Source organism: Sporothrix schenckii (assembly GCF_000961545.1).
Source record: "Sporothrix schenckii 1099-18 chromosome Unknown Cont47, whole genome shotgun sequence".
NCBI lineage: Eukaryota > Fungi > Ascomycota > Sordariomycetes > Ophiostomatales > Ophiostomataceae > Sporothrix > Sporothrix schenckii.
This window is the reverse complement of record NW_015971148.1, coordinates 5,009,763-5,027,581: the sequence shown is the minus strand read 5'-3', so window position 1 is coordinate 5,027,581 and position 17,819 is coordinate 5,009,763. Positions and strand designations below refer to the sequence as shown.

At 56.6% G+C, this 17,819-nt stretch overlaps 7 protein-coding genes across 7 annotated transcripts; 4 read left to right on the top strand and 3 right to left on the bottom strand.

The window, feature by feature from the left end:
* Positions 1 to 2,058: 2,058 nt before the first annotated feature.
* Positions 2,059 to 2,391, bottom strand: SPSK_04692 (uncharacterized protein; the record flags this gene model as incomplete). The annotated part of the gene is made up of 1 exon (XM_016731490.1): positions 2,059 to 2,391. One exon carries the CDS (start codon positions 2,389 to 2,391, stop codon positions 2,059 to 2,061), a length of 333 nt encoding a protein of 110 aa, XP_016586112.1.
* Positions 2,392 to 4,041: 1,650 nt separating this feature from the next.
* On the top strand, positions 4,042 to 4,660 carry SPSK_04572 (phosphatidylinositol/phosphatidylglycerol transfer protein; the record flags this gene model as incomplete). Its single annotated transcript, XM_016731374.1, has 2 exons — positions 4,042 to 4,238; positions 4,333 to 4,660. 2 exons carry the CDS (start codon positions 4,042 to 4,044, stop codon positions 4,658 to 4,660), a joined length of 525 nt encoding a protein of 174 aa, XP_016586111.1.
* A 913-nt stretch (positions 4,661 to 5,573) lies between these two features.
* Positions 5,574 to 6,168, bottom strand: SPSK_04576 (V-type H+-transporting ATPase subunit F; the record flags this gene model as incomplete). The annotated part of the gene is made up of 3 exons (XM_016731378.1): positions 5,574 to 5,714; positions 5,802 to 5,949; positions 6,047 to 6,168. 3 exons carry the CDS (start codon positions 6,166 to 6,168, stop codon positions 5,574 to 5,576), a joined length of 411 nt encoding a protein of 136 aa, XP_016586110.1.
* A 667-nt stretch (positions 6,169 to 6,835) lies between these two features.
* Positions 6,836 to 8,566, top strand: SPSK_04170 (uncharacterized protein; the record flags this gene model as incomplete). Its single annotated transcript, XM_016730981.1, has 2 exons — positions 6,836 to 7,084; positions 7,148 to 8,566. The coding sequence occupies 2 exons, from the start codon at positions 6,836 to 6,838 to the stop codon at positions 8,564 to 8,566; spliced, it is 1,668 nt and encodes a 555-aa protein (XP_016586109.1).
* A 1,034-nt stretch (positions 8,567 to 9,600) lies between these two features.
* Positions 9,601 to 10,041, bottom strand: SPSK_04638 (uncharacterized protein; the record flags this gene model as incomplete). The annotated part of the gene is made up of 1 exon (XM_016731438.1): positions 9,601 to 10,041. The coding sequence occupies one exon, from the start codon at positions 10,039 to 10,041 to the stop codon at positions 9,601 to 9,603; it is 441 nt and encodes a 146-aa protein (XP_016586108.1).
* Positions 10,042 to 10,133: 92 nt separating this feature from the next.
* Positions 10,134 to 12,014, top strand: SPSK_04115 (uncharacterized protein; the record flags this gene model as incomplete). The annotated part of the gene is made up of 1 exon (XM_016730926.1): positions 10,134 to 12,014. The coding sequence occupies one exon, from the start codon at positions 10,134 to 10,136 to the stop codon at positions 12,012 to 12,014; it is 1,881 nt and encodes a 626-aa protein (XP_016586107.1).
* Positions 12,015 to 14,970: 2,956 nt separating this feature from the next.
* SPSK_03984 (3-isopropylmalate dehydratase) lies at positions 14,971 to 17,654 on the top strand (the record flags this gene model as incomplete). The annotated part of the gene is made up of 4 exons (XM_016730799.1): positions 14,971 to 15,070; positions 15,164 to 15,195; positions 15,318 to 15,449; positions 15,510 to 17,654. The coding sequence occupies 4 exons, from the start codon at positions 14,971 to 14,973 to the stop codon at positions 17,652 to 17,654; spliced, it is 2,409 nt and encodes an 802-aa protein (XP_016586106.1).
* Positions 17,655 to 17,819: the final 165 nt, after the last annotated feature.

The following is a 17,819-nucleotide window of genomic DNA, read 5'->3' as shown; positions in this document are numbered from 1 at the left end:
CGAGGGCAGGGCAAAAACTCAAGGAGGAGGAGCAGTCGCCGTGTCGTGTCGCCTGTGGCGAGGGTCGGAAATGATGGCGCGGTCGATGAAAGGTGTCCAAATAAACGACAGCGTCGCGAAACCAAAAGAAACCAAGAGGAACAAGTGGTCGTTTGAATCAATGGTTTCACAGAGGCGACCAGTCCAAAAAACCACGCGGTAGGGGAGCGAAGCGACGGGCGGTCTGAGGAAGCCGGCTCTCGCGAGCGTTGGTCCTTTGTGATGTGGGACAGATGGCAAGGCAGAAGTGACTGTATCGAGGAGTTCACAGGACGACGCAGTACGACTGAGAGCGACTGTTTGGCGACAGAGACGACGGTGTCAAAAGGGGGACGAAAGTAGTCGTGAAGTGCCGACTCGACTCGAGAGAATCAGCAGCGGCGCGCCAAGGGGCAAGAGGAAATGTTGCAGATGCAGGAAGGGCGCCGGGGCAGGAATCGAGGCTCTGTGTCGTGGAGAGGATGTCGAGGACAGAGATGACGAGAAAGGAGGCGACTTTGTGTGTTCAGAGCGTCTTTTCCTCGGATCGCGCAAGTGAATCTGGGTCGAGAAAGTCGAGGACGAGAAGGCTTTGCGGTTCGAGAACGCCTTGGAGGGTCGAAAAGCCGGCAGTGTTGACAAGAGAAGAAAGGGACAAAGGGGAGACAGATTGCAGACGATGGTGGAGGAGAAAGGAAGCAGATTGTCGGAGGGAAGAGAGAGGGAGAAAAGTGCGAATCTGCGAGTTGGGATGGTAGGAGAGGAAAGAATGAGAGGGGGGCCAAAACAAGAAGAACGGGGAAGGAAAGTGAAAAAGAGAGGAAAGAGCGGCGCCCAGCAGAACGAACAGACGGCAAGCGCAGGGGACACACGCTGAATCGGGAGAGGAGAAGGACGAGGAGAGTACAGAAGACAAAGGGTCGCTAGCCAATGGGCGGACGGCAAGGCGCCTTAAGAAAAAAAGGCAAGAGCCAGGGAAAGAGGGCAAGAGGGAAAGAAGGAAGGAGGGAAAATGGCAGGAAAAAGGACAAAACCGTGCAAGAGCAAAATTCCCCCGACTAGCGTGGCTCTGGCGCGGTGCTCCTTCACCCTGGTCTCGGTCGTAGCGTCTTAGTGCAGAAACCACAGCGCAGTTCTCACTGGAGTCGAGGACACGAGGAAGGTGGGCGGACAGGGAAGGAGAGAGGGGGACGACAGACGATACCTTGTACCAGTACAAGGCAGCAATGGTAGCAAATGGCTACTGATGCCTGAGGCATGAAACGCCGCTCTCGGGGTTAGGTTTCGTTTTTTGGTGGCCGAGACCTAGGCCAAGAAACGGTTATGGGTGCGTTTGTGCGTATGCGTAAGCAGCCCGAGTCACTCACTTCACTTGAACGGACAAAGTCAGGGTCGTAAAATAAGTGGAAAGTGTGTGAAAAAAGGGACTGAAAATGAGAGGCTGCAAACCTCGGTGCCAAACTTTTGACGGCCAGCCAAAATGATATTGCGTTGCCTTACCACAGCAACATGACAGCGTCAGATATTTGGAAACAGCAACCTGTGCGTTTTCTGTTCTCGTAAAACGGCTGCCATCTCGAAGAGGGCAGACAATCCCTCTGCTGATGGGAAATGGTGATGAAGCAGATCTTTTGTTGACAGGCAAAAAGGGTGCTGTTCGATGCTTGGATTGGTATGTCCAGTGAAGGAGACTCGAGTCCTTGAGGATGGAAAAAATAGAAGAGAAAGAGAATAGAGCCGAAGGCATAGAGGCAGAAAAGGGTCATGGGCGCCGGAAGAATAATGACGCTCTTTGAGGGAAACTGGAAGCAATTCCGGTAGTCATAGTGCCGCTGCCTGAATACAGGACAAGGCAGGAAGAATCTGGAGAGACAGCAGGCTACAGTGACCCTAGTGGTCTGTCATACGCAGTTGGGTGAGTTCATTTTGCATAAAAAGAGGAGACGTACAGTCTCGACAGTGACCAGGCGAAACCGAAAACTGGAACTGGGCGCAACTCAGGCAAAGGCACCAAGGCAGCAGTGGAGAGTGGGTCCCTTTTCACCACCACACCCCAAAGTGGACGAGCAATGTATCGGTACTCCGCCCTCGTGCAGGCTCGAGGACGTCCTTTGTCGCGAATTCGTCTCTTTTTAGCGTTCCTGCCGGACCAATATCGAGATACCGCGTCGCCCAACCACAGAGCCTGTTTGCTGCGCCCACCGCCCAATCGAGTTTGATTACCAGCCGCCTCTTGGGGGACGACAGAGTATGACGGACGGGGATGCGATGGAGGGCAGTCCATTCTCGAGGCTTCGGCAAGGTGAAGACGGTGAATGTCGCGTCTGCGCCGAGAGGGAGCTCTGACGGCGATTGAAGGCAAACGAGGAGCATTGTCGCTTTTCAGTTGTATTTCGAGGGCGAGCCACTGTATTCGGCTCCAGAAGGCGCTGACGTCCACTATCGGAGCCTGTCCTCCACTAAATGAACGCTAGCTTGCTGCTGTGCTAATCATGCGAGAGTGTTCACAGTCATCGCGTCGGGCTGTTTGCAGTCACAGAGCACACCAAATCTGGCTGGCACTGGTATGGATCAGCAGAGAACATTCGAAACCGGCCAGCTCGCCCGCACAGTACGCCGTACTTCCACACTCTGCCTTCGTCATCACCGAAGCAGTTTCTCAGCTTGAATTGAACTATTAAGGCCCTTTTGCTCCTGTTTGGTCGCTCTGTCCCTCCAGGGCAGTCGTGCGCCGGGGCTTTTTCTGTGGCAAACAGCAACTTCCATTGAAGGCAAACTTTAGCAAGCAAAATGGCAGTGGCGGAGGCTGCGAACGCCACGTGTGGCCATAGCACAGAGTCCTAATATGCATCTTGACGATGAAATCTCCCGAGGCTCGGAATCGAAACCTGCAGCCCTTCCTAGTCATTTTTGTCTCGCTCATAATCTTACAACAAATAATATTGGCTTTCACCGCCCGACACTCTGCCACAGTCCCTCTTTCCTTCCAGTCACTGATGTCTCCTTTTTGCCGCGTGCTCCCTGCCGTCGGCCAGCTCCTGAAAGCAGGGCTGAAACAGAAGTGGCTTGACGCCGCTTGGCTTTTCTTTGCCTACCGATATCCCCCAATGCGAATGAAACGAAGTGCGCTTCTCGCGCTGAAGGGTTTGACAGGTATCAACAACGAACGGAGGGCATCCATCCTTTGATTTCGAAGTTGGGGCGGTGTCCATGTGATGCTCGAGATAAGGAGCCCACTCTGAGAAACGACGCCCGCGCACGCCTCCACTTCGGCTCCAGGATCACCGCCAACGGCCCCGTAATACAGATCTAGTCGTAGAGTCCGTAACGTGCGACGTACGTTGTCAACAAGAAGCCACAGATGCCATGCGATGCTTCTGTCTGCACGATGCAATGTCGTCATACTGTTCGCTTGTCTGCGGCCAGCCCGACGCCTGAAATCGCGACCCTGGGACTTCTTACCAGTCAGCAGACCCGGATCTGTGACAAAACACCCCAATATCTCTGGCGCGCATTCTCCAATATCCTGCGAGCGGTCTCTGACTCGTATACGACCCGCTTTTATCGGTCCTAGGCGACCGCTGGTTGGCCCGCTGTGACGTGCCACCAATCACAGGCCGCCCTGCCCTCTCCCATGACGCCAACCTCGCCCGTTTCCTCTGCCTTGCGCCTTCCTTTTTAACGCCCCCCTCCTTCGCAATCGTTTACAGTGAGGAGTGGGTTTGGCTCCTGCCGGTTCTCGCCATTCACACCTCCTCAACAAATTCGCCTTCGACTCAACTTCGTCACTTTTCCCTCTGCCACTGCACGACCGAAGAAAAGGGACGACAACCAACAAAACAGCTTTTCTCCTTTCTCCGCCCTTCCCCTGTCCTCTTGACAAGTTGACCACTGTTTCATTTTCGAAGCAGTCACGATTGCTGATTGTATTATCAGTGCCGCTCGCTCGCTGGACCCACCACTCGCCGTTCTCTCTGTCGTCTTCCCATTCTTCCTCACCACAACAAACGACATTTCACAACCATGCGGGCCGGCACCGTTCTCCTGGCTCTGCTGTCGACGGCTTCGGCCGCCAGCCTCAACTTCTTTGGCGGCGACGTCACGCCTCGTGAGGACCTCGAGGTTCCCGGCAAGTCGCCGCTCGAGTTCTGCCCGTCCGACCACTCCAACGACATCTTGACCATCAAGAGCGTCGATCTCTCCCCCAACCCTCCTCAGGCGTGAGTTTCTGCCCTGTACAGAATCTGCTGCATCCTGTTTTTGTTGTCTTTTTAATTTCTTCTCTTCTCATCCGTGCATGCACTGACCGACCAGCGGCGTCGAGCTCGTCATCACCGCCGTGGCGACTGTGTCCCAGACCATTTCCAAGGGCGCCTACGTCAACCTCCAGGTCAAGTACGGCCTGATCCGTCTCATCAGCACCACGGCCGACCTGTGTGAGCAGATTGAGAACGTCGACCTCAAGTGCCCCATCGAGAAGGGCCTGATTTCCATCACCAAGTCCGTGGACCTGCCGCGCGAGATCCCGCCCGGCAAGTACACCGTGCTGGCCGACGCCTACACCGTCGACGACGAGCCCATCACGTGCCTGACGGCCACGGTCACGTTTGCCCGCGACGGCTCCGTGAGCGTGGAGCTGTAGGACGGCCACCGCGCTCTCGTCACCAAGGAGCATTGCCAATGGCGAGAGGAGGCAGACAAGATGATTGACGCCCTCCGAAGAAATGCCGCAGTACACGAAAGACTGACCGGCCTGCTCGAACAACCTCACATAATGATGCTAGCCCGGTTTCTATATCCGGAAGGCTTTTTTGCGCGCTTCTCTGCGTTGTCGTTGCTGCCGATCTTCTCGGCCTTGAATATTTGCCAGTTTCTGTGGATCAAGTCTTTGATTGCTCGCCACAACGACGTCTCGATCCCGCAACTCCTCATGGAGTCTGTGCTCGTCGCTAGTCTTTGGCCCCTTGTTCTTTCGTTGTTGTTCTAGCCACGCCATGGCTCTCTGGCATCCAACACGCGGCTACTTGTGTTCCACCATCCGTTCTCTGCTTTCTACTTGTCTACTTTTTTTAGCTGTCTCTTGTCTGTTGGACTGTTGTCATCGTTCTCTTTTCCAAATGCATGCATTGCTGCGCTTGTGTTGTTTATATTCTTACTTTTCGATTGCATCTTCATGGCGCCACACTCTGTCGCCATGCATATTTTCTCAGCCACCAAACATGGGCCATGCTTCCGTCAATAGATCGTCTCGCCCGCAGTCTACTTCTTAATGAAATACACCCTTCTGTCTGCTGTACAGATTGTATTATACCATCTCAAACGTCCTTTCTCTTTGGGTGACTGCAAGTGACAAGTGTAATGTATTATGTTGAAATGCCAGTCTTCTATCATGCCATGCTGCAACCTCAAAACCAGAATCCCGTATGGCCTGAGGCACAATAGGCGTCTCCATCTCAAGGACAACATAATGTATCGTAGTATCCAAGTCCTCGTCTGAGCCGTTGCTGCTCCCTCTGTCTCCGTCGTCCCCATGCCGTCTCCTTCGGTTTCGCCATCTACTCGCCAAACAGCCGTCTCACACGCCGCAGAACACTGTCCTTCTCCGGGTCATACGGATGGTCTTTGCTCGGAATCTCGAGCACGGTCGGGAAGGCCGCGGTGTATGTGTCGACACGGTACCGTATCCGGTCGGCAATCTTGTATGGTCAGCAAGGTCCTGCCACATTCAAAGTCTCCTTCAGGCTACCAGCTCGTCCTCCACAATCCTTGTATCTTTGACGTACGTGCTGGTTGATGAGGACAATGCCAATGTCCTTGCGGTCGGCGGTGAACCGGTCAAACGCCGCCTCAATGGCCGTATTGTCCGTCTTGCTGTCGACGACGAGGAAGTTCTTTTGTGCATCGGGGCCCGGAGTCACATGCTGCAGACGTCTTGTCAGTGGTGCCGAGAGGAGTAGCCGAACGAAAAAGGCAACTTACGCCAATGCCAGCCAGCAGCAGGCCAGTCACGGAGTCCTGTACAGATCACGAGTCAGCCTCGTCTCCCATGGTCCCATCCAGACCCTTCTCCCGCTTCTCTTCAGTCAGCCGCACCTCGTCTCCAATCACAGCAAGGAACTGCCGGTCCTTGAAGTCCGCCGCCGTCGTCATCGTGGATGGGAGATGGGGATCCGATCGGCCCCTCGTCGCGATCTATCGTGGTAAACGTCGGCCGGGATAAAGAGGGAAATGCGTTGGTGCCGTGAGTCCAAAGAGGTACTGGTCGCCCAAGTTGCTGCGTGGTTGGGATCGCAGGGAGTGTCGGCAATGGGTTAATGTCGGAGCCAACTGTGGATTAATTGCTCACGTTTTGCTGGCAGCGATAAAGTTGCCTATGATTGTCCTGGCTCCAGCTGCCAATGGCGCTGCCTAGCTCCTGACGACAGGGCGCCATAGCACGTTGAAGCCCCGCAGCCAGTCAAAATGATTAGGTAACCTTTTACTAGCGCCTTGTAATTACCCCCAAAACGGCTTGTAAACAAATAGCAACCAAGACACGATCCACCAAAGCAACGATTTTACGAGCTGCTCGTGTTCTGACTGCTGTCCATCGAGGACTTCTACTACCAGAACGACATTCCGCATATACACGGCTCGCGGTGCCCGAGGTCAGTGGACCCCAACTCGAAAACGAACGCTTTCTGACCTTGCGGCCATGTTTTGAGCTTCCCAACTGCATCCCTGGCGCGACGACCGCAAAATCGACGACATCCATCTTCACGACACTGTCACAACGTATTTCCCCCGTTCCCGGTCTCTCTTCCCAATCGCATACACGATGCCGCGCCTCGTGCGGCGGCAGACGCTGTCACAGCGCATCACGGCAGCTATGAACCCCTGGGACTTCTTGCTCTGGCTGTCCGAGGAAATTGAGACACGCGAGCTCGACGCCGTCGTCGTCGGCAGCCAGGTCGGCGTCGTCGCCAACTTCCTCTTCCTTCTCGCCCGCGCCAACCTGGGATCGTCCAACAGCGCCGACGACGATGTGTTTGGCGACGGTTCGGGCCGCAGCTGGCTCTCGTATCTGGTAGGTTGGGATCACCACGTTTGCTCAGATTAAAGACACAGAACTAACACCCTCTTCTCTCAGATCCAACTCCTCGTCTGGGCGGGCTTCTCCCTGTCCGTCGCCAACGCCGTGTTTGTCTACACGCGCAAGCGCCACTACCGCCTGTTTGAGGCCAACATCGACCGCCGTCCGGGCACCCCCTCGGCCAGCCGCGTCCGCGTCCAGTCGTCCCCTGCCACCAACTCGCCCCTGCGCGTCCTCGGCGACCTCGTCCACAGCGAAAGCGCCGAGTCGCGCGCCCATCCGGACAGTACCCGCGATGTTTGGGAGCTGGCGGTGTGGGACCCCCGCCCGGCCTCCCTCGCTCTGTTGTCGTTCTTCAGCCCCCTCCACGTCCTCATCTACCTGTTTGAGCTCCCCCTTGACCCGCTCGAACCCCGGCCGAGCGTCGCCGTCCTCAAGTGCATTGTGCTCCAGGTCGGCCTCTCGGCGGCGATGCGCCTGCTGCAGGCCCGAAATGACCAGCGCCAGCGTGACAACGCCATTATCCAGAAGGAAGTGCTCAACGAGTACAACACCAAGTTTGTGCAGCCGCGCCTGCACCCCATTGTGCGCGACATGGGCACGCAAGTGGCCATGGATACGACCGGCGTGGCAGCGGATGGTTCGTCGGCCGACGGCGCGGTCAACGAGGTGGTCGAGTGTGGCACACCGACGACTGTGATCCACCGCGGTTTCCAGACGCACCCCAACGCCAACTACATCAAGCACATTGACCCCGACTTTGGCCGCCGGGATGCATCGTCGACCGGCCGCCATTCTGGTCCCATCGCCGCCACGCCGCGCCACCTCACGCCCGCACAGCAGAGACCGGCTAGATACTCGGATTCGTTCACGCCGGGCGGCAGCACGAGCATCGCAGCCAAGTCGCGCCAGAGCATGCCGGTAACCGCGACGCCCAGCTATGGGTCGACAGGCGAGGGTTCGAGCACCGGTTCGATCCACGCGGGTGCCGACGCAGCCAGTGGCGTCATTGGCGAGGGCACACGATCCAGAACGGGGACCGCCTATGTGGCCCACTCGCCCTTCGCACCGGCCAACAGCGCCCGCCGCGCCGCCGGCCTCCCCTCGAGCGCCACCACCAACTTTGGCGGCAGCATGGGCGTCTACAGCCACGTCAACTCGCCACTGAAAAAGGCCATCAGTATGAACGACATTGGCAGCAGCAGTGCCGCCGCGGGCGAGTTCCAGTCGCCGCGCAATTCACGCGAGCTGGCCGCCGTCGAGCAGCGTGACGCCGCCGAGCGGATGCAGCGCATGCGCAGTCCCACCAAGTCGCCCAGAAAAGAAAACTTTCAGCCGCAGCAACCACAGACCGAGGCGCGGCTGTCGTTCCAGCCGCAGGAGCTATCGTCGCCACCGGTGCCTTTCAACCCCTTTGCCAAGACACGGCCCAGCAGTCAGTTCGCCAAGAATGAACGGTTTCCGTCTCGGTGGTAGACGATATACGGGGTCGTCATTGTCCTTTTGTTTCGTCTGATATCTTACATATTTTTTTAATTCATCTACGACTGGTTGGCTGAACAGTCGCTGCATTGCATGGCGGGCGTTTGGGGAAGGTACCCTCGTTTCTTGTTTCCACTTTGTTTGTCTTGTTTAGATCCTGCCCCTTTTTGAGTGATGCTTTGTCGTGCCTTCCTTCCATTTATAATAATGCACATTTGTTCCTGCTTCTTTTGATCCTTTTGATTTGGCTTTTCAACCTCCTTCTTAGAGAAATATAAGAAGGAGCGATCGACATGCTTGTTTGAGATGTCATGAGGTGCCAAGTCCCCACACCTTTTTGGGCACAAGATATTCTGCCAGTCATCTCGATTCCCACATCAAGTCCTTTGTAACATCTTGTCGCCATCTTATCATTACCACTTTCATGTCATATCATATACCCAGTATGCTGTTTAGATTGCTGAGATTGTATCGCGTCTATTATCGTCTCGATAGCCACCGCCAGTCGCCCCTTCATCGCCATGTCAACAGATGGTCCAGCCAGACAGAAGAGAGACGCAACACGGACATTCAGCGCATCAGCCGCGCGTCCCCAGAATGCAAACGTGTATAGTCGATCCAGAGCTCGCCACCGATCACAAAGCGACTACTCGATCGACTCTCCAGAAAAATCCATTCTACCCGGCTTCATTACCAAGCTGTTCCCAAGCAGCCGCCCAGAACGCGGCGGCACACTCCGTACACACGGCGTCTAGGACGAGCTGGACGCGGGTGTTCCTGCTGCCACGCTCACGTACGGCGAACGGGGGTTGGGTCCATGGGATGTTTCGAGCGACGTTTCTAGCCGGACTGGCCCAAAGCTTTCTGGCGGCCGGCTCCGGCGACAAGACTCTTTGACGGATCCGTACCAGAAATCGATCGGCCAACCGTCAGTCATCTCTCCGTCCGGCGGTATACCGCACTACAGGTCGCCTCCGCCGCTGCCTCTTCCATCCAAAGCACCCGGTGCGTGGCCGAGCACGACCGAGTCACAGTCCACGATTGCACCTTTTGTGTCCCGTGATGCTTGTCGTGGCGACCATTGGGACCAACGCCTCTCCCCCGAAGACGACAAGCCCTTTCGGCAAAAGAGAGAGGTCCATCGCCGGCGCAAGGACCTCAAAGCCAGCGGCGACTTTCTCGGCGTCCAAGGCATCAACCCCGACACAGGCCAGCTCGACGTCTTGACGCCGACCACCGGCTCGAAAAGCACAATCTCCAGCGGTGCGTCCGGTGTGCCGGCGAGCGTGGCCCAGTCGAGCATTGAAAAGTACGAGAAGGAAAAGGACGAGCTCCGGCGGCAGCAGAGCCTTGTCCGGTGGCGCAAGGATACAGGGCAGTGGTCGTCGGTCGCGGAGCCGACGCTGAGCCCCATTGCCCAATCGAGAAGCTCGACGCCATGTAGGTTTATTGTGCCCTAGGATGGACATGAGGCTTTTCTAATAACTGGTGCTTTTACACAGCCCAATCCAAAGACACCAAAGACGTAGCCATCCATCCATCGACAGCTCATTGGAGCGCCATGCGACTTTCCAGCCCTGGATGGGAAACAGCATCCTCTTCAGAAACTGCCGGCATACTTCCTCCTGTGCCGCCGAAGCGGATGCCAGTTTCTGCACCAGGCGTTGACCGAGTCGGCCTCTGCGAACCAGGACCTAAACCAGAGCCAATGCCCATGCCAATGCCAGAACCATTCTTGCCTCTTCCAAGCCTCAACCAGCCAGATCCTCGCGGCGACATGGACTGGGGCCTTGCAGGTACGCGGCTCGTCGATGAACACGAGAGTGAGAGTGGCGATAGTTTGCAAGGTATGGCGGTCTATCCTGGAACGGCCAATGGAACGTTGAATCTTGCTCCATGCCCAACTACACCTCTACGCGTACGTGGTGCCAACCCGATGTTGACTTTTGGCGATTTACAGCCTCATCATCACATCGAGCACATGCAGCGGCGGTGCTACCGTCAGCGGCGACTACGAAGGACCATGCCGACTATCGGCCGTCGAGGGTCCAATCGGTTGGCTCATCTCAGTATGGACGGCTACCCAACCAGCCGACCGACGAGACGGGCGCTCGTGAACACGTTCAGCACGCGCAAGGCAACGAGCTCAGTCGTCGCAAGAACACCGACATTGGAGACAACAGCACCACTGGCCAATGCCACAACGGTGACAGAGTCTCAGAGCACGCCAGGACCCCCAACGCAGATGTGGGCGGAGTCGGAGTCGGCCCCAGCGGCAATCCCGGGCAAGGCCAACAAACCAGAGTCTGTCTCCATACCCACCATCACCATTACTGGATCCGTTACGAGTCTGCCCCTAGCCGGCGCCAGCGTGGACATGGGCAAGGCTCTGAGCAAGGATCTGAGCAAGGATCTGAGCAAAGATCTAAGCTTAGACGGAGCCATCACAGAGTCACATTGTCGTCCCACGAGAGCGCCGGAACGCTCAACACCAACGGTGTCCATGGCACCACGCACGGAATTCAGGCTGCAGAACCGCAGCATGAGACCCTCTTCAGCGTCTTCCCACCAGAATGCGGAACCGAGCGGCTCGTCGAGCGCAAGCGACCTCCCTCTCGAGACAGCCACGAACGTTACTACGTCGTCCCGGCGCCTGGCGGTGTCGATGAAAATGCGCGTTGAGAAGCTGTCGCCGTCCACTCAGCACAAGCGAGATGCACCATGTACGTCTGCGGCTAATGTGAATTGCATGCAGCGCCGTTCGAACGGCATCAACAAGGAACACCTACCAGAGACCTTTAGCTTTCTGCGGAAGATTATGCCACCTCCTTCCATTCCACCGCCGCCTCTGGTTGCAAAGATGCAGCATCAGAAGCTGGCGATTCCTATTACTCTGCCCACGCAGGAGATGGCACAGGGTGCTGCATACATGGCAGTGGCGCGGACTGGTCGGCTGCCACGGAACAGGATACAGCAAAACACAGTAGCAGGTATGGATATCAAGAGTCCAACGCAGCTTGGGAAGCAAAAACAGCAACAGAATGGAGTTGGCAAGCAGCCCAAACAAAACAAAAGAGCCGCCGGTACCGGAGGTCCTACTGTCCCAATGACGACCAAAAAGAGGAAGCAGCAGACGAACAATCACCAGTGTGATGACGCCAACGTGCCTCTGGAGCTCATCCAGAAGGCAGGGGTGATGATGTTTCGGTTGTTGCTGCAGTACTGGACGCATGTCCGCCCCGTCTTCCATCGCCGCTCAGCCCTGCGCGGGCGGCTTCGGAGGGGCTGTTTGACGTTCACTGATGCGTTTCTTTGCGTCCAGGCTGCTGGGTTTGTGTTGACGCTGGTGATGGTCAGTGTTGTCGTGTTCCGCGTGCTTGTGGTCGTGGGCATTTGTTGTCATTATACATCGGGCATGATGAGTTTTCTGCTGGGCATGTAAACAAAGAGGATGAGCAAGCACGTGTGATTCTAGACAGAGTATTTTTACAAGAGCATCACTACAGGAAGAAGAGCACAAAATTAAATTCCCAGCTTGGACGTGCAATATCTGAAGAGCATCGCAAGGCTGTCACCAACCGGATCCAGTGCAAAGCTCTCCGTCGTCATCGCTCCTCGGCAGGGACAAGCTTCTGAATTCGGGCCTCCGTAGACCGGAGCGGAGCTGCCACCCAAGCGTGACGCTGTCAATCACAATGAAAACAAAAGAAAGCGCACGAGAATACGAGCCGTTGCGCAGTGCCTTCCTTTGGGACAACGGCCTTGAAAGAAAACAGTCAAATCGCCAAGTGACTAGATCAGACTGTGCATTTGGTATTTCAGCCAACAATTTGGTTCCACATTGCAAAACAAGAGAGCATTGACCTTCCTGGTTGTCCATATGTACATTTCCCTTTCGAGTTGTCTCCCATCTCCATGCTGTCGATCTGCGCAAATCGTCGTACCGTCGTTGCAAACGACAGGCTCCGTGTACTCCGGGGCGTGCAACAGGCCATGTCCGCTGCAAAGCATCACTGCCATGCAGCTTGCTCCGAGATCGCAGCTGGAAAGGGTGGCATGGGCTCGTTGGGGTCGAAACAGCTCGTCGCCCATTTGCTGGTCTGTGGCCCCTCCAGCCCTCCTCCCCCAATGGGACGATCGCCCTTCACGGCCCCGGGTCGCAACCAATGACACATTCGCGGTTTATCATACGGAATGTACGAAAGACGGGACGCAGGAGCAGTGCTGTAGACATGGGGGATTTCCAGCACCATGTGTGTATGTCGTAACAGTCCGTTTGTCGTAGCTACCGGCGGTCCGAAAGGGCGCGGGACGCAAGAGATGCGCACGCGTAAAAGGCCAGACCCAGAGTGGGGTTTTGGAGGTGGAGGCTATGGGGCAACATCAAGGCCGATACCGCCCACAAGAGGCTGAGACAATGAAGTTGGGGGTAACATGAACGAACACGAAGACGAAGACAAAGGATGGAATTGCCAGAGAGAAAGAATCAGCAAGCGTTGGGGAAATGTGAGCATCTCAGAATAGGGCGTACTGGACAAGGAGGATTGATCTGCAGTGCTGGGGTCACAATGGAGGGCAGGCAATGGCTGAATGTTCAACAGGCTGAAGGGCATATGTCAAGAGTGCACTGGACAGCAAAAGGCGGTGATGGACTGTACCCTGCGATCGCCAAGTTTCGGCAAGCCGACGGAAATCCGGGAGTAGGCAGCAGGTACGTTGTACGTTGCTTGATGTATGTCGTCTGGCGGCAGGAGCGACTCGGCGCCGTTACACGCTACCAGGCGGTGCCTGAGCGGGCCCTGAATCATACAGTCAGAACCACGGGATGCCAACATCCAAAGCAGGACATTGTGTCGTGGGGATGTCTCCGCTTTCTGAGCCTCTTTCGTCCTTTTCGTCTTCCGTGTTATTTTTACTTTGGCTTCCGTCCGTATCTTGGGATCATGCTTAGGATGTCCGCCAGCGTGCTTTTGGAGAGAGTCACGTGCGTTTTGCACATTTTCGTTGCGCCCTCGACAACCCAAAAATTACGTCACTCGAGGCCGCGCCGGTGAACGCAAACTGCCACAACCCGCGTCCACGATGCTCTCCCTCCAAACTTGTAAATTCCAATGACCCCTTCATTTTCCCTTTATTTCTCCTCGTTTCTGTCGAGGTCCTCCTACGCCCCCCTGTATGGCGCGACATGTAAGCTCGGATACGGAAGGAACGAGTGGTGCAAAAGGTGCTCCCATCAAGACCAGCTGCCACTCACAGTCCAGAGACCAGACCGAGCGACGTAAGAAAACGGAAGGTGCATCTGGCTACTGCAAGTGCCGCATGCCGGGCCCCACCACCAACCTGCTTTGCCCTCTCTGCCTTGAAAGGCCAGTATGGTGTATGCTGTGAGATATGAGCACGTCCTTCTAAGCTGTTTTTGCACTTGCATACGAACCAGCCCAAAAAGTCTCCAATCGGACAGAAAGGACCCAGTAAATCAGAGACGATTCAACCAATCTGCGTTGACCGATTCTCAATCCATCAACCCCGCGTTTTTTTAGCTATTTTTGTTGTGTGAGGCGCTCCTTCTTTCAGCAGCAAAAATTGGTGACGAGGAGCTAAAACCCACATCATCCGTCTTCCGGACCAGCAATGAAGGCCCTCCGATCATCGGCGTCGAGCTCTCTGGTGCGATAAAAAATAGTGAACAGTCGAGTTTAGTGTCGACTCAAAGACCTACGGGGGTCTTGTTTGACTGATTTCTTTGTGAATTTGGGCTGGATTGGCTTGGACTGGTCATTGTGAGTTGGGGTTAGGCGCGCCGCAGCAGCGCATCCGGGAGGCGAATTGTGTCGTTCGCGCCTGCCCTCTCCGGTTGCTCCTGACACGTTGAGCTTGGTGTCGGCCTCGCTCTTTCCTCTGTAGACATGTTAAATAGTAGATCGCTCCTTCCTTGTCGTCTTTTGCATTTGCAGAAGGAGCCGAATTTCATCTGAAGAATTCTCAAGATTTGCAACTGTGGGAAAGAACAACCCGGAACTTGCGAGGGGTGCATCATCTCACCTTCCTTGCCCGGAACTTGATATCAGCTTACGGCCGCCGCCCACCCACCTGCCCTCTACCTTTGCTATTTTAGCTTCCCCTTTTTCCTGTCCCAAGTCCGGCTTCCCTTTTTCTTCCATTCATATTCTCGGCTTTTTTCTGCTCGTTTCTCCGTCATTCATTCTGACGACGGATTCCTTCGTACAACCTCCGAGACTCCGTCTAACACCATATTAAGCCTACTGCCTGGCCCTTTTCCTTTGCCAAGGCCTTGTTCCCCGTCCTTCGCGTCCCATTCCATCTCCCATTTTACTCTTCTTGAAGATCTTCGTTCTCTTTTCTCCTCTTCCCCTTTGTACCTCCTCATCACAGTCACAATGCCTGGAGTTGAGAGCGCACCACGAACCCTCTACGACAAGGTCCTGGGTGACCACATTGTCGACGAGAAGCTGGACGGCACCCTGCTGCTGTACATTGGTAAGTTGTCCGGTCGCGGCAGAAATATGTGCCAAAAGAAAAGCAAGATTTGGACAAGAACCCCGACTGACTCGTTTTTTTGTTCTTCAATAGACCGGCATCTCGTCCACGAAGTCACCTCGCCGGTAAGTTTTCAAGTCGAGAAAAAGAAGCAAAAAGGGATGAACGACGCGCAAACCCCGACGCCGGCATCGCGTCGATCGTGGGTTACCAGCGTGCACATAGCTCAATGCCTTGCAGACTGCAGCGCAGCAGCTGCGCCATGCCTACTGCATCTCAGCCACTAACAATCTTCCCTCTGCAGCAAGCCTTTGAGGGCCTGAAGAATGCTGGCCGCAAGGTCCGGAGACCCGACTGCACCCTCGCCACCACCGACCACGTAAGTCACAAACCATCTCCCTTTTTTAATGTATTGTCCTTTCTTCTAACCAACCGCCAGAACATCCCCACCTCGTCGCGGAAAACCCTGAAAGACATCGCCAGCTTCATCCAGGAGGACGACTCGCGCACCCAGTGCGTCACCCTCGAGGAAAATGTCAAGGACTTTGGCATCACATACTTTGGCCTCGGCGACAAGCGCCAGGGCATCGTCCACGTCATCGGCCCCGAGCAGGGCTTCACCCTGCCCGGCACCACCGTCGTCTGCGGCGACAGCCACACCTCCACCCACGGTGCCTTTGGCGCCCTGGCTTTCGGCATCGGCACCAGCGAGGTCGAACACGTGCTCGCCACCCAGTGCCTGATCACCAAGCGCAGCAAGAACATGCGTGTCCAGGTCGACGGCGAGCTGGCCCCCGGCGTCAGCTCCAAGGACATTGTCCTGCACGTCATTGGCAAGATCGGCACGGCTGGTGGCACAGGCGCCGTCATCGAATTCGCCGGATCTGTGATCCGCGGTCTGTCCATGGAGGCCCGCATGTCCATCTGCAACATGTCCATTGAGGGCGGTGCCCGCGCCGGCATGGTCGCGCCGGACGAGATCACGTTCGAGTACCTCAAGGGCCGCCCTCTGGCGCCCAAGTTTGGGTCGGATGAGTGGAACCGCGCCACCGCGTACTGGAAGAGCCTGCAGTCTGACCCGGGCGCCAAGTACGACATTGATGTCTTTATCGACGGCAAGGACATCATCCCCACCGTGACCTGGGGCACCAGCCCCGAGGACGTCGTCCCCATCAACGGCGTCGTTCCCGACCCGGAGACATTTGCCAGCGAGTCCAAGAAGGCCTCCGGCCGGCGCATGCTCGAGTACATGGGCCTGACCGCCGGCACCCGCATGGAGGACATTGCCATTGACAAGGTGTTTATTGGCTCGTGCACCAACTCGCGCATTGAGGATCTGCGCGCCGCCGCCAACGTCGTCAAGGGCCGCAAGATTGCCCCCAACGTCAAGCGCGCCATGGTCGTGCCCGGCTCCGGCCTCGTCAAAACCCAGGCCGAGGAGGAGGGCCTGGACAAGATCTTCCTCGACGCCGGCTTCGAGTGGCGCGAGGCCGGCTGCAGCATGTGCCTGGGCATGAACCCGGACATCCTGTCGCCCAAGGAGCGCTGCGCCAGCACGAGCAACCGCAACTTTGAGGGTCGCCAGGGCTCCGGTGGCCGCACCCACCTGATGAGCCCCGTCATGGCTGCTGCCGCCGCCATTGTCGGCAAGCTGGCCGATGTCCGGAAACTGACGCAGTACACGGCCAGCCCGCACATTGACGCGTTCCGCGCCAACACCCTGTCGGCCGGGTCCTCGACGGGCAAGCCCCACGTCGACGAGCGCGTCGACGAGGACGACGCCGAGAAGGAGCAGATTGGCGACCAGCCCGAGGACAACGCGCCCCACACCAACACGTCGGTCGCCGGCCACGGCAGCTCGGCGGGCCTGCCGACGTTCACGGTGCACCGCGGTATCACGGCCGTCATGGAGCGCACCAACGTCGACACGGACGCGATTATCCCCAAGCAGTTCCTCAAGACGATCAAGCGCACCGGCCTGGGCAAGGCGCTGTTCAACGACTGGCGCTACCTGCCGGACGGCTCCGAGAACCCCGACTTTGAGCTCAACAAGGAGCCGTACCGCAACGCCAAGATCCTGGTCGTCACCGGCGCCAACTTTGGCTGCGGCAGCTCGCGCGAGCACGCGCCCTGGGCGCTCAACGATTTCGGCATCCGCAGCGTCATCGCGCCCTCGTTTGCCGACATCTTCTTCAACAACTCGTTCAAGAACGGCATGCTCATGATCCCCATCCAGAACCCGGCCGACCTCGAGGCCATTGCCGTCGAGGGCCGCGCGGGCCGCGAGGTCGAGATCGACCTGCCCAACCAGCTCATCAAGACGGCCGACGGCACGACGATTTGCGGCTTTGACGTTGAGGAGTTCCGCAAGCACTGCCTGGTCAACGGCCTCGACGACATTGGCCTGACGATGCAGCTGGACGACAAGATTGCCGCCTTTGAGAAGAAGATGACGCGCAACACGCCCTGGCTCGACGGCAAGGCGTACCTGAAGCGCGGCCGCAACGGCCAGCTGCTGGCCAAGGCGGCGCCGGTGCCAAAAACGAACCGCGGCGAGGAGCTGAAGGAGCCTCTGGAGTGGTAAGAGAGAGCGCCTGGGGGGGTGAAAGATAAAATCCAAGCAAAATTCGAAGTGTTCGTTCTCTTTGCATTGGCATTCGCCTTACAGTCTACGCTGAATTTCGTCAGCATGTTTCCAGTGTTTGTGCGCGTCACTTTGACACAACCAAAGTTGGCCAAGGTGTTTTAT